This window comes from Pelodiscus sinensis, chromosome 3 (assembly GCF_052426305.1).
Source record: "Pelodiscus sinensis isolate ZL-2025 chromosome 3, ASM5242630v1, whole genome shotgun sequence".
NCBI classification, from domain to species: Eukaryota; Metazoa; Chordata; order Testudines; family Trionychidae; genus Pelodiscus; species Pelodiscus sinensis.
The window spans coordinates 100,491,852-100,506,705 of record NC_143054.1 but is presented as its reverse complement, the minus strand read 5'-3'; the positions used below and the strand labels follow the sequence as shown (position 1 = coordinate 100,506,705).

The following is a 14,854-nucleotide window of genomic DNA, read 5'->3' as shown; positions in this document are numbered from 1 at the left end:
ATCTCTGTTCTCTGCTAAATAAATGTACACCTCATTTCTCTTAACAATAAATCTACGTGCTGCATATTAAGCCAAGTGGTAATTTGGGGTGTACAATTGCTTTGGGAGCAGTGAATCTGAATATTGTGCATGTCCAGGGGCAGGAATGGAGATCTTGAGGGGTAGATTGTACCCATTGCTAATGGGTAGATCCTGCAAAGGCTTTAAGGCCAGTGCTTGGGTCACCTGTGAGGTTGGGAGAGAACCCCCAGCAGCCATAGACAAGGTTTTCTTCCATTAAGGCAGTGGTTCACAAAGTGGCAGTAAAAGTACTGGTGACTAATAAGGATGTCAGCCTGTAAACGACTTCATGATTGTCAGCGTGTAGATAACAGTTAATCCTGTTGACTACGTGCACTCCCCCCACCTGGCTCCCTCTATCAGAGACAGCAAGAAGTGGGGAGGCAGGAGCTGGTGCCTGTGAGGAGCTGGCTTTTAAGCAGGCTCCCCAAAAGCACCAGATCCCATATAGAGCCACCTGCCCCATCCCTCTGCACTGCTGCCTCTGATTGAGAGGCAGCAGAGTGTGTGTGGAAGGGGGAGGGAGAGACAGGCAGGAGTCAGTGCTTGGGGTAGCTGGCTTTCAAGCCAACACCCCGTGTGTATTGGCTCCTGTGGAGATGCCTGTCCCCTCCCACACTGCTGCTTCTCTATCAGAGTCAGCAGCTGGGAGGTGGGGAGAAGAAGAGAGGAGGGGGCAGGCAGGAGCCAACATGTGTGGGGAGCCAGCTTTTAAACTGGGTCTCCGTGTGTGCTGACTCAGGCCCCCACCCCTTGCTGCCTCCCACAGACATTCTCTTCTCCATTCCCCCCTACCTCTCGGCATTGCTTTCTCTGAGGCTTCTTCATGGATGCCGGTACAGCCTCTGTGTGTGGGGAGATCAGGCCTCCCATGGACAGGGGCTGCTGCTGTATCAGTCAGCAGAATGGGGTGGCAGGGGGCTCCCCAGGATTGGGACTGGAGTGCTATTGAACAGTTGTGTAACTGCTAAAATTTGATGTGGTTACATGACTATTCAGTTACATGCTATCTAACATCCATAGCGATTACCAGAGCTTTGTTACTACCACCAGTGAAACTGCTCCTGGGATAATGCTGCAGTGAGATCTGTCAAGAAAAAACAACTAGTGTTCACAAGATAAAAGCTTAGACTTGCTAAGGAAGCATAAAGCAACTTATGAACTAAAACTCAAATGAAAATGACTGACTAAAAAGGGACCATTTGGAAACAATATCCCTTTTCTTAATTGCAATTTACTATTTGCCTAACAGTGAGAGTTCACTGCTACTTACGATACAAAAGACTGAATAACTAAAATAATACTATGTAGCCCTTACATAGCATTTATCATCAGGAGATCCCAAGGTATTTTACCAAAGGAAGTCAGTATCTTTATTCTCACTTTTACAGATGGAGAAACTGAGGCATGGGACAATGCAGTGACTTGCCCAAAGGTCACTCAGTAGGTCAGTAGCAAAACCAACACTAGGGTTCCTGAGTTTCAACTCATTGTTTTAGCTCAACCACATGGCCTACCAGTTTCCAGTACATACTGAATGACCCAGATTTAACAATACAGTCTCTCAGACTGAAAGAAAGTGACAATAAGCAGGCTTCCATCATGAGTGAGAGCCTGCCATAGTCCAGCCTTCCTTTCCCTGAACATCACTAATATAGCTTCAGGGGGTAGCCAAGTTAGTCTGTACAGGTAAACTGAAAAAACAACCAGGAACCCATCCCTGCAATCAGCCATGGTGACAACTCCACCCACATATTTATTCAAGTGAACTCATTACTGGAGCCAACCACATAAGCCACCAAATCAGAGGCTCATTCAACTACACATCCAGTAATTTAATCTATGCCATCAAATGCCAGCAATGCCCCACCGCAATATATATTGGACAAACTGGACAGTCCCTATGTGAAAAAATTAATGGACACAAATCCTATATTGCTTTCCAGATCAACTTTCAATGATATTTTTTTTACCCACTGCCTTTTCTTTTTCTCTCCCTCCCAATTTTCTTTTCTTCCACTAGCCCTCCTCCCGTCTCCCCTATTTATTTTGGTCCTAGACATCCAACACTCTGGTCAACTGAAGAAGTGGGCTGTATCCACGAAAGCTCATGATACCATCTACATGTTTTGTTAGTCTAAGTGCTACCAGACTATTTGTTGTTTTTTCAGTTTATCATTAATATAGCTCTGTACATTTCTGACTCTTTGCAGGCTTTGACAATGCCCAGGGAATCACATGATCCAAAACATTTGTGTTTCCTTACCTCAGCTGATATGGAGGGATCTTGGTAACAGCAGTGTCTGAAGATTCCAAAGTTTCTGTATGAGTAAAGGGAAGTATAAGAACATGAGGAGACAAAGTGTTCCACATCTAGAGACAGTACATTTCTACAGTTTTGAATGATAGGAGTCAGTTTGGAAAACAATCACTAGCACTCATAGTTAATTTTTTGAAATTGTAAGTTATCTGTAGGCCAGATCACAGAGAACACCAAACAATGGGCTTAAACTGCAGCAAGGGAGGTTTAGGTTGGACATTAGGAAAATCTTCCTAACTGTCAGGGTGGTTAAACACGGGAATAAATTGCCTTAGGGAGGTTGTGGAATTTCCATCACTGGAGATATTTAAAAGCAGTTAACCAGACATCTATCAAAGATGAGAGAGACCATTCTTGGTCCTGCCATGAGAGCAGGGGACTGGTCTTGGTGATCTCTCTCAATGTCCTTTCTAGTTTTCTATATTTCTAGGTATTGTGGGGCAGATGTTGAGTGCTTTTCTCATTGCAGGGAACCCTTCCACATGTCAGTATGGGGATGTATACAGGACCTTGGAACAGGCTAATCTACCTACAAACCTGCACTAAAACAACAGCAGCTGTGTATAACAAATGATTTAATTATTTCAGTGCCAGTGTGGATTCTTCCAAAATCAGCATCCACCTGGACTTGCAACAAAATAACTATGCTGGTTTTAGGATATTAATTAAGTTACATTGGTGCAAGTTTATGTATACATCAACCCCAGCACTAATTTATGTTGCTTGAACTCTTTCGCTGAGTCAGCCTCTCCTTGGAAATTTGGGTGCAGCACATTACTCTTGGTTCATTTTCATTAAAAACAGGCACTCTTTTTATTAGTCAATTAACAACAAAGCATGTGCAGGGAGGTCCTCTCAGAACTCACCTATTAGCATAAACTGGTGGCTTACAAGTCACAGTACAAAAAAATTGCATTGTAACAGAAAGCACATTCATTGAAGAACACCTTATATGTGCGCTCATTAAGAACTAAGAAAATGAAACTTCCAATAATTAAAGGTCTACCAGATCTCACTCAAAGAAAGGTGTTAATGACTGCAGCGTAACTACTAAACACATAGTTTCCGTAATATAAATAAAAATATGCATCAAATAGGTAGTTTGAATCTGGGAAGGGGAAAAAAACCCTACATATCAATTGAATAGCTGTTTATGCACACATTTATACCACACCAATCACAGTAGCAGCTAGGCATGAATATAAAGATATTGATTTGCTCTGAAATCATTGAGCTCTAGCAAAGCATGGTTGGCCACATAGGAAACCTGTACTTTTAAACATGGCATCAGATGACTGAATCACTACGGCTGCATCTAGACTGGCATGATTTTGCGGAAATACTTTTAACTGAAAAGTTTTTCCGTTAAAAGTACTTCCGCAAAAGAGCGTCTAGATTGGCATGGATGCTTTTGTGCAAAAGCATCCATGCCCAGTATAGACATGCTTTTCCGCAAGAAAGCTCTGATGGCCATTTTAGCCATTGGGCTTTCTTGCACAAAAAATTAAGGTGCCTGTCTACACTGGCCCTCTTGCGCAAGTATTCTTGCACAAGAGGGCTTATCCCTGAGCGGAAGCGTCAAAGTATTTGCGCAAGAAGCACTGATTTCGGACAGTAGAACGTCAGTGCTCTTGTGCAAATTCAAGCAGCCAGTGTAGACAACTGGCAAGTTTTTGCACAAAAGCAGCCACTTTTGCACAAAATCTTGCCCGTCTAGATGCACCCTACATGTACATTTGAAGAGTAGTAAGTTACCTACTGATTGAATACCTTTTTTAAAATTTTCACTAGCTTTAAGATATCATGTGATTCACTGCAGTTAGAATGCACCTAAACACAAGAGGATGATGATGCATGGATAATAAAAGCAAAAGGCTTTTGTGTAAAACAAAACAAAACAAAACAAACACAAAACATGGGGAACATTAGTTTGACACCTGTGAAAAGAGTAATTCCTCTATCCAGGAGCATTGCAACCTCAAGAGCTGCCCTCATTAAGTCATTATACCTCCTTCTCAAATGTTATCAGCGGTTGTAAAACCCTTTCCTGTAGCTAACCCTATGCAGTCTATGCCCAGGTGGTGTTGGCCCACAGTTACAGCTCCCCAGAGCTGTGCCAATTAGTCACTGTGGATCATTCCCTGCTGAACAGTTTTACACCACTTGAACCTGACAAAAGAATGTTTTTACCTGGCAACTAAGACAAATGCCATTAACATATTCCACTAAAACCACTGGTGCCACAAGTGCAAGGAAACTACCTGCTATGGGCTCCCATCAGCTTTCCAGCACCTCGAACCAAGGTATATATCTGCCAGCTCATATAGGCAACTCGAAAAACAGATAAGGAAACGCAATCCTATTTAAGTCTGCCTGCGCCCTGGCTGGCAAAGGAAACATTGCAAACAGCTGGCCTAGGGGCGCTCACGCTGAAGGCCAACAAATCGATAGCGATGTGAGCATTAGAGCAACTAAAGGGGGGGGGCGGTAAAAATACTTCAGCACAGGTGTGGCTTTGGGTGCTTTTAAATAAATGGGAAAAGACCCAGGAGGCGCTAGGTAGAGAATTTACCAGGCACAGCGCGTGCACAATGGGGAGGACGCTGCTAATACATTAGCAGCGGGTGCATAATGGGAGCCGGGCCGAGCAGGCTGGCTGCTCTCTGGCGGGGGGAAACGGGGCAAGCCTTGGGAGAAAGCGCCGGGGGGCAGGTACCCGCTTCCTTACCAATGGCCCAGCCGCAGCTCTCCTTGATCGCTCTGTGCTTGTTCCCCGACGCGTCCTTTTGCAGCTTCCTCAGGATTTCTTCCATCTTGGCTGCCCCCCTGGCAAAGAGACGCGGCTGCGGGCAGAGCGCGGCTTTCGCCTCCTCCCCGGCTCTAAGCGGGGACGCCGCGCAGCATCCTGCCCCCGGCGCGCTGCTGCTGCTGCTGATGAATCACGCTCAGCTCCATGGCTGGGACACGTCAGTCCGGGCCGCTGCCTCCTCCCTCCCCCGCGCCGGCTTCCCCGCGGCAGGTCCCTGTGGGGCGGCTGGGCTCGGCAGGCGGCTGCTGGAGGTGTCGCCGCTGCCGCTAGGAGGCCGAATCCTCAGCCTCGCACGTCGCTTTCCTGGAGCCCGGCTCCCAGGCCAGCCGAGGCGCCGGGAAAAGGTGGCGATGGAGCTCCTCGCCTGGGAAGCGGGTGGCTTGGTGAGGGAGGGCGCAAGGGGATGTTTCCTGAGCACAGCGCAGGCCCTGACTCTGTCCTCCCGCGCACTGCACACACCTGCTCGCCTACACACTGATCGCCCCACGTGGCTCAGGAGTGGGGGGTGGAGGGGAGCAGGTTCATTGCACAGCTACGGGTCTCACAGCCCAGAGCCGCCACTCCTATGAACACAGCGTGTTAGCAGCTCAAGGCAAGCCTCTCCTCTCGGCAGCCCTGCACAGCGCTGAGTCGCTCTGGGAAGCGATCTGGAGATAAAACCAGAAACTAACCCCCCCCCAGCCTGTTTTTACTGGGCATTTAGGGCCTAATCCTGCTGCCTTTCGTGTCACTGGCCAAAATCTCACTGTCTTCTGCTGAAACAGGAGCAAGCCCTAAATCCTGATTTAACAATGCATTGTCATGTGCCACGATAGCTTAAGGAATTGCATTATTTTTGAAACGATAAGTTGTAAATAAAGTAGGGCTGTCGATTAATTGCAGTTAATGCATGCAAGTAAAAAACATAATGAACAAAAGTTAATTGTTTTAATCATTGTTAAATAAGAGAATACCAACTGATACTGATTTCATTTAGCACAATTTTAAGTGTGAAGTGCTATTTTATTACAAATAAGCTGAACTAAAAAATGATAGTAATAGAGATGTAGCCATGTTTGTCTGGTTTTGCTGAAACAAAAGACAGAACTATGCAGCACTTCAAAGACTAACAAGATGGTTTATTAGGTGATGAGGTTGCCTGGGCCAGACCCACTTCCTCAGACATGCTAATTTTCTTCCACAATTTGATCTGAGGAAGTGGGTCTGGCCCACGCAAGCTCATCATCTTGTTAGTCTTTGAAGTGCTGCATAGTCCTGTCTTTTGTTTTAAAAAATAAATAGTATTTTAATTCACCTAATACAAGCACTGCAATGTATTCTCTTTATCATGAAAGTGCAATTTACAAATGTACTTTTGTTACACAACTGCATTTAAAACAAAACTGTGTAAAACTTAAGTGCCCACAAGTCCACAGAGTCCTACTTCTTGTTCAATGACTAAGACAAACCAGTTTGTTTACATATGTTTTCTTACACTTCTTATTTACATTGTCCCCTGAAAGTGAGAACAGGCATTCCCATGATGTTTTTGTAGGTGGTGTTGTGTAGTATTTATGTGCCAGATAAACAAAACATTTTTGTTCCTCTTCATACTTCAGCTACCATTACAGATGTTATGCTTCTCTGATGATGATACTCATTACACTCCTTGGGGGAGAATTGTATGTTTCCTGCTCTGTTTTTCCTGCATTCTCCTATACATTTCATGTGATAGCAGTCTTGGATGATGACCCAGCATGTTGTTCACTCTAAAAACACTTTCACTGCAGATCTGGTGAAATACAAAGAGGGTCTGGATGTGAGCTTTTTTCAGTTAGCTACAGCAGTTGACTCAAGGTTTGAGAATCTGAAGTGTTTTCCAAAATCTGAGAGGGACAGAGTGTAGAACATGCTTGCAGAAGCCTTCAAAGAGCACCATTCTTTGGTGGAAACTACAGAACCTGAACCACTAAAAAAGAAAGTCAACCTGCTGGTGGCATCTGCGTCAGAGGATGAAAATGATCATCGGTGAAATGGATCACTATTGAGCAGAACTTGTCATCAACATAGATGCATGTCCTCGAGAATGGTGGTTGAAATATAAAGGGACATATGAATTTTTAGCACCTCTGTGGGGTGACCGTATTTCCCTATATGACAGCTTGTAAAATTACTTGTATTCAAGTGAGTTCAACAGCAATCAACCAACGCTATGTAGTACAAACATTCAAATTAATATCAAGTTGACGGAGCCCCGTATTAAAAAGAAATACAGTGAAATTGGTATTCTTTCTATTTACCTTCTTATCTCTAAGATTTGTATGTGGAGAGGTGAGACATGCACACTCCCAAACACCTCTCTCAGGTAGGGATGAGAGTAACTTACCAACCTGTCCCAACCATCTCTGCTCGGCGCTCTCCACTTTCCATGCATGAGTGGACCCCTGGAATGGACCCACCTCTCTCTGTACCTTGAACCAACGCATGGGGAAGGCACGCAGGGCCACAGGCTCCTCCTCCTCAGATTTCTGGGAGGGTTCACACCTTAGCACATCCAGCAGCAGCTTTTTAGCACTGTGTGGGAAGAAAGGGATGGAAACTGCTTCCAGCTGCAGGGGGTGGGGGTAGAGTTAACTTGGTCTGTTTCTTTGCAGAGCTTATCTCTTCCTTCCCTCCTTATTCCTCTAATGGTGGCTGCAAGCAGTTTGTCCCTTCTACCCTCGGGTTACAGAGTGGACAGGAGGATATCTTGTGTACCAGGGCCTAGGAAACTTTCCTTCAGGGGCTTCAGAGACCCCAGCCAGAGAGGTGGCTCAGCAGGGGAAGGTTTCTAGGGGACAGATCAGCCCCACATTGCCTGGGATCAGAACCTAGGGTGCTAAGCCCTGCCAGGGAGCTGCTGTAGGGTCAGGGCAAAAGCAGGCTGGAAATACTTTTCTCTCCAACACTTCAGAGCTTAGATGAGTGGTGAAGAAGCTTCCCTATGCCAGTACTGTGCAGGGCTTTGGCACAGGCAGGGCTTAGCTCTCCTGTCCATTGCCCCGGGCCAAAGGGTCTTGAGCTTTCCCTGGGTGCCAGCCCAGCCAGAGGCAGTGTGGGGAGGAAGAAGCCTGCCAGACAGGCTGTTGATGGGATTGGCTGTCTGCACAGTGCTGGGAGTAGAGCACACCCTGCCAGGGAGGCTATGGAGGAGGTGCAGGATGAATGGGCACAGCGGGGAGAGAACATTGAGAGAGGAAGCATGAAAAGGGTGAATGGGTGGGCAGCAGAGATCACACATAACATCACCAGCCCTTACTCATATTCAAGCGAGTTCAGTGGCAATCAATCAGAACTGCGCAGTACAAATGTTCAAATTAACATCAGGTTGGCTGAACCCCTGCTAAAAAGAACTGCTGCATAGCTGAAGTTGTTTTACCTTCTTATCTTGAAGGTTTGCACAGGGAGAGGTGACACACACATTCCTTTACACCTCTCTCGCATGGAGCTGGGGGTGACAAGCTGACCTGACCCAACCTGGCTGGAGACCTGGAGTGGACCCACCTGTCCTGGTACCTTCTTAAGGCAACATGTGGGGGATATGCAGGGTCACATGACCCCTCCCCTGCTTTCTGTTGGGGTTCACACCAGAACATGGCAAGCAGCAGCCCTTCGGCATTGTGCAGGAGGGAGCTGCATCCAGAGAAATGGGGGTGGAGGTGGGGATGATCTGGCCTGCGTTTTTCCAGACATCATCTCTTCCCTCTCATCCCTTTTCCGCTATGGCTAGAAGCAGCTTGTCCTTGCTGCCTGCACAGTGTAGAAAGGCAGCTAACATCTCCATTCTGCTGCTAGCCATGGACCTAACCCAGTCCCCTCTAGTCGCCTGGCTAACATGAGTGCAGGGAGGACTTAAGCCCCAAGGGTGCATTGAGCACCAGGGAATCTGACCGTAGGGACTTCAGTGAACGCAGCCAGAGAGGTGCTCAGCAAGGGAGGGTGCTATGGGGACAGAACAGCCCATACTCCTTGGGGACAGGTCCCAGGGTAGAGGGGGCAGCATGTGAAGAGGGTGCTAAATGCCTCTTCCTGAGGACCTGCAGGGTCAAGCTACAGACAGGATGGAAATGGCTTCCTCACTGCCATTCCAGAGCTTATCTGAGGGGCAGAGAAGCTTCCTCATGCCAGTGCAGTGTAGTGCTTCGGCACATGCAGGCTGAACTCCTTCCTTTCCACTGAACACACCCAGCAATGCCAGGCCTGCCATCCCTAAAGGAACAACGCATCCTTTCTTGTCCAATCAACCTCAGGACCAGCTCCCAGAGAGCATCGCAGCACAGAGCAATGGCCTCTGGTTAGGTGCCCAGCTCAGATGGCGGTGCTACTGCCAGCAGCAGCACAGAAGGAAGGGTGGTGTGGCATGGTATTGCCACCCATAGTTCTGTGTCACTGCCGGTGGCATGTCTATCTTCCAAGCTGTGTGGCTAGAGAGAGCAGGAGCCCAGCTTTGAAGTCAGTCCCACCAGCAGCACAGAAGAAAATGGAGCAAGCCTTGGTATTGCCACCCTTCCTTATGAGCTGCTGCTGGCAGTGGCAATGTTTTCCAGGCTGGACTGCTGAGAGCAGCTGCCATTACAGTCACCCGGGTCTGAAGGCAAGGAAGAATCATGGACAAAGTCCATCGGGACAGAGATCAGAGGACTAAAGAAGAGGTCATAGCCAGAAAACCCAAATGTCTCAAAAACATTTGGGCTCAGATTTTAAAAGAGCTCAGGCCAGTTTTTCAAGTGCTCTGCACTGACAGGACTAAGTTTTGAAAATGGCTCAGCCTCCAGCACATCCATTGTGTCACCACTGGCCACATTCTCAAGAGCTCAATACCCAGGCCACTCTGAGTGCATTGGAAAATTTAACCAGTGTTTTGGTGCCTACATTGAAGTGGAGCTCTTTTGAAAATCAAGCCAAGATTGCAGGTGCTGCTGAGCAATGTTCCCTTTAATCTTTTCCACCCACATGCAGATTTTTCCATCCAGGCATGAAGTAATTTTTTTTATGTGCACTGAGGTACATGTGAATGTACACCAAAAGTGGAAACACAAAACTCTATACAGTAGAAACATGGGCACTCTGCTAATCAGCTGGCCAGTATTGGAATCTCTGCTGCACAAGCACACATCTTACAGGGAACACTGGTGCTGAGCTTTTTTTTGAAAATCTGAGCCCATCTTTCTTAATTCACACTGGGGCATTGATTCAATAGAATGGTGAAAATTAACACTAGCTGAGTCTGTACCCCCAAGGGCAATGAGAGCATGTGAATAAAGAGAGCAGGGTAAAGCTTTTGTTTTACCTTTTGCATATCTGAGTTTTGGCAGAGGAAGGGTGCTGTAATTTTTTACTATGTTCAGGTAGGAAGCCACCATACACTCTGTCAGTACTTGCCAAAGTTGTTCCTGTTCAGTGCTACTCACCCCACCCCTACCTAGTGTGTGACATTTGTAAACTGAGAAAATGCTTTGTAAAGCTACTAGCAATAGGGTGGAGCTGGCTGCAGAGATTAGCAGTGTTAGAAAAACAACTATTTGAGGTTGGATTTACCTCTGTCTACTCAACGTAACTTTGCCTTGCCTTTATTTGTAGTTATCATTTAAGTCTGAAAGATACACTCAAGAGCTATTCTCTGACCTTGCTGAGCTGTTCTTGCTGCAAGAACAGCTGAGTGGTAGATGAAACAGGTGATTTTTTAGGAACTTGCAAAGATAGTTGGGAGGATGTCTTGGGAGAGGGAACAAATAAAGGAGAAAAGGCATCATAAAAACCTGAGCTACACAAACAAGCTCTACAAATGTAATACTGGCAGATGTCCATGGCATTGAAAACCCTGCCAAATGGGAAGTGAACCAAAGGACAGGACTTGATAGTAAAGTGCTTTCAGCTGGGTGTAAACTTCTGTCTGGTGTCTGAGAAGTTACTGCACCTATTGCAAAAATTCAAGAGGGCAGCCTTGGGCAAAGGGATACTATAGCAGCCCTATTATCTAAAAGACTAAGTAGGGAGGAGACCCAAGGGTTCCAAATAAGCCACTGGGTGACGATAAAGCTCTAAACTACTTCCCCAATAAAAACATTTAATTTGCTCCAAAACTGAGATGTAGTAGGGTGCTAAAGGCATAATGGAAGTGTTTTCCACTAAGAATAACAATGGGCTGCCTTTTTTTCCCTATGATTTTATTACTCATATTTCTCTTATATGGCTTCACCTTATTGATATGGTTTTTTATTGTATATATATATATATATATAGAGAGAGAGAGAGAGAGAGAGAGAAAGGGATTAAAGACATAGGACTAAGTTCTTCTCTCTGGTGCAATAAGGTAAATCTAGAGTAACCCCATTGACTTCATCTGGATAACAGAGCAAAATTTGCTCCTTCAAGCCCAATAGTATAGCCTTTTATCATGCTAATATTGACATTAATTTCTAGAACTGCTTCTATGAGAAAGGGTTGTAAGATCAGGCACTGATTTCTTACCCATATTTGTATATTAGTAAAATCCTGAATGAACAAGTCCAAATAGCTATAGTATGAGTAGATCTGTGTTCAGACAAGAATACTTTGCATACCTAGTTCTCACAAAATAAAATGCAGGTCACTGACATAATTTAAAATGCATTAAACAAAATACATTGAGACAAATTCTGTTTTTATACCTGTTATAGCCTTTGACTGAGAAACAGTTGTCTCTTGTTACCAGAAAACAGGGAAGTTGGAAGGTAATGGCTGCTATTCTGTGGCTAACAGGTACTACTGAGGCACAGTCCAGAAAAGGTCAGGCAGGAAGCGGAGAGGGATTTATTTATTCTTTTTGACGATGGGCAGGTTTATAAATATGGTTAAAGCACCAGAAATATAGTGTCAGATTTCTTCTTAAAATAAAAATGCCTGTGAAACCAGAGATTTACAAGCCAAATTGCTTGTGCATTCCCAGATCTTCATGTTGAGTTCACCAGTGAGGAAAATGGAAATGAAATGCTGGGTTTTTTTAAGAAAATTAATAAAAAGCCTGTTTAAGTGTCTAAAATTTTTACAGAATATGGGCCAAATTCTGATCTGTTGCAGCAATATAAATCTGGAGTAACTTCATAGATTTCAATAGCAGAATGACTATTATGCACTGTCACACAGATGTAATTAAAATAAGAATCTGGAACTTTATGTGTACACTTAACATTTACAAATAAGTGTATTTAACACTTGAATAATTGCAGACTGTTCTTACATAACTCACCGGCTTAGAGTCAAGGTTTGGAGCAATTTCACACACAGCATAACAGGTGCATTTGTATTTACATAAATGATGCTGGACATGCTCATACCACATCTACATTTGTCTCTCCAATATTATTATTATCATCACTAATAACTAAAATTGTATGAGGAATATGGCTTCCTGCTCTGATTTCTGTATTCATGATTTAATCAGTCCATTAAAGAGCTCTACTGTGAAACATCTAAGAACTGCACAGTAACCATCAACACACCTACACCTCAACATTAGAAAATGTAAAATGAATTGTGACAGGTGAAACACAGGGTCTTGTCAGGGAAATTGTCAGGGTCTTGTTAGAGAAATTCATGAATTAAAAAAAAAATTCTCTACTGATTGAAAGTAGGACTCATGGCCAGAAGTTAGAGTGCAGGAAATAGTGATGGCACTGAATTCATACTATAATATCAAATGTTTTGATGAAATGATGATCCATGTAATAGTTGACTTTTTAATTGCCATCATTATGTTCCAGAGTTAACTTATCACTGTGATGAATAAGCTGGTTCATGCCTCCCAGAGCTCTTATTTCTGTAAACCTGCTGAGTCAATGGGCCTAATTCTGCTCTAATTTGAAGAGTTTATCTGGATTTGTTCTATTCTAAGAGAACAAGTTTGATCCAGAAGGACTGCAATGCACTGGTTCATATCTGTTATATGGTCACAACAATGAGAGATAAAAGCTTCTTTTAAAGAAATTAAGCCTTAAATTCTGATGGGGCCACCCAAAAGTACAAGGATGTACCACACTCCATATATTACTATATATGGGGATGTTATCTCACATTATCTCATGATGTGCAGATATGTGGCTTTCAAATACTACACTATGATAATATCACTTCAGGAGATGGAGAAATGAATGTGTATGTAACCCATATACCACAAGTCAAATCCTGCCCTCAAATACATGCACAGGTCTCCTGAAAACAGAATATGAGCCCGTCCCATGCACCTAGAGACAGTGGCAGCCTGTCCATAGGCGTAAACTCACTGGTCACCTAGGGTGCCAAATTAAATGGCCATTGAGGGGTTTGGAGGTAGGGGTGCCAATCGCATGTTTCGCCTAGGGTGCAGGTTGCTGGAAGCTCGTCGAGGGCCGCTCCTGCCTAGAGATTAACATGAAGCATCAGCCTAAGAGCTTTCAGGTTAGCTGTTCAGTTACTTGCTTGGAGGGTTGTCCTGGAACACTCTCTCATAAGATTCTGATTCAAGTTTTCTGTAGACTTTAGTTTTCAGCAGTGCCCTTATATATTCTTCACTACCCTTTATTAGTTAAAGTCACTATAAATCAATGCTCCATTATTATTGACATACACTTTTGGAAATATCATCATAGAGAATACATTATTCAGATTTTACCATTTTAGAAGTCAACAGTAATTGCCTTTAAATCATGACCAGACAATCCAATACTAAGGGTATATTGAACTACACAAGAGCTCCAATTGCATTACCATCTCACTTCAAACCTGAAGTCATCACTTTCAGCCAAGTGCTTTACTTTGCAGGGCAGAGGAATGCCAGTTATTTAATAGTTTCCACATATATTTTTAAAGATTTGCTTTGAAAATGGCTAATATTGACCACAGTTGGTGAGATTGTCACAGGAAGAGTAAAAGGCAAGTCCATCACACATGCCTTTGGCCTCCCTGTGCCAAAGTTTAAGGTTAAAATTTGGCAAAGACAGGGAGCTGACAACCTTGACTGGCCTCCAGACATGGTGGGGGTGCCGCTCTGTACTCTCAGAAAGAGCAGAGCCTAAGGCAGAAGGGGTGGGGCTCAGGACAGACAGCCCTCAGCACCTCCAGACGGCGGTGCACCCTCACCCCACCGGCCCACAGAGCATGTCACCCAGTGATCCAGTGGCAAATTAAAGGGCCCGGGGCAGATGCACCCTTTCTGTCCCCATGTCGATGGGCCTGGGCAAAGATCTCAGAGAGAGATCTAGGCCTAGATTCACGAAGATACATAGGTGCAACTGAAAACTGAGTCTTGTAATGGGAAGTGCCAGGCAATGCTAATGACAGATGGGTCTACCATTTGTGTATATAGTGCAGATCAGTCTTATAACTCAGGGTATGTCTACACTACCACCCTAGTTCGAACTAGGGTGGTTAATGTAGGCAACCGGAGTTGCAAATGAAGCCCGGGATTTGAATTTCCGAGGCTTCATTTGCATGTTGCCGGGCGCCACCATTTTTAAATGTCCGCTAGTTCGGACTCCATGCCCCGCGCCTACACACGGCACGAACTAGGTAGTTCAGATTAGGCTTCCTATTCCGAACTATCGTTACTCCTCGTGGAACTAGGTGTACCGGTAGTTCGGAATAGGAAGCCTAATCCGAACTACCTAGTTCATGCCACGGGCACGGAGTCC

The 14,854-nt window shown here is 44.8% G+C and overlaps 1 protein-coding gene across 9 annotated transcripts in view; it reads right to left on the bottom strand.

Moving 5' to 3' along the window:
• Positions 1–5,913, bottom strand: part of ARFGEF3 (ARFGEF family member 3) — a 139,981-nt gene extending 134,068 nt beyond the window's left edge. For 3 of the 9 annotated variants that reach the window (XM_075924269.2, XM_075924273.2, XM_075924274.2), the window contains exons 1-2: positions 5,109–5,906; positions 2,327–2,381 (exon numbers count right to left, since the gene is read on the bottom strand). In XM_075924269.2, coding sequence (XP_075780384.2) covers positions 2,327–2,381; positions 5,109–5,193 — 140 coding nt within the window. In that variant the 5' untranslated portion in view covers positions 5,194–5,906. Of the gene's footprint in view, positions 1–2,326; positions 2,382–5,108 lie in introns of all 9 variants that reach the window. The other 6 variants (XM_075924267.2, XM_075924268.2, XM_075924272.2 and 3 more) reach the window with 4 other exon arrangements.
• Between the last annotated feature and the right edge of the window lie 8,941 nt (positions 5,914–14,854).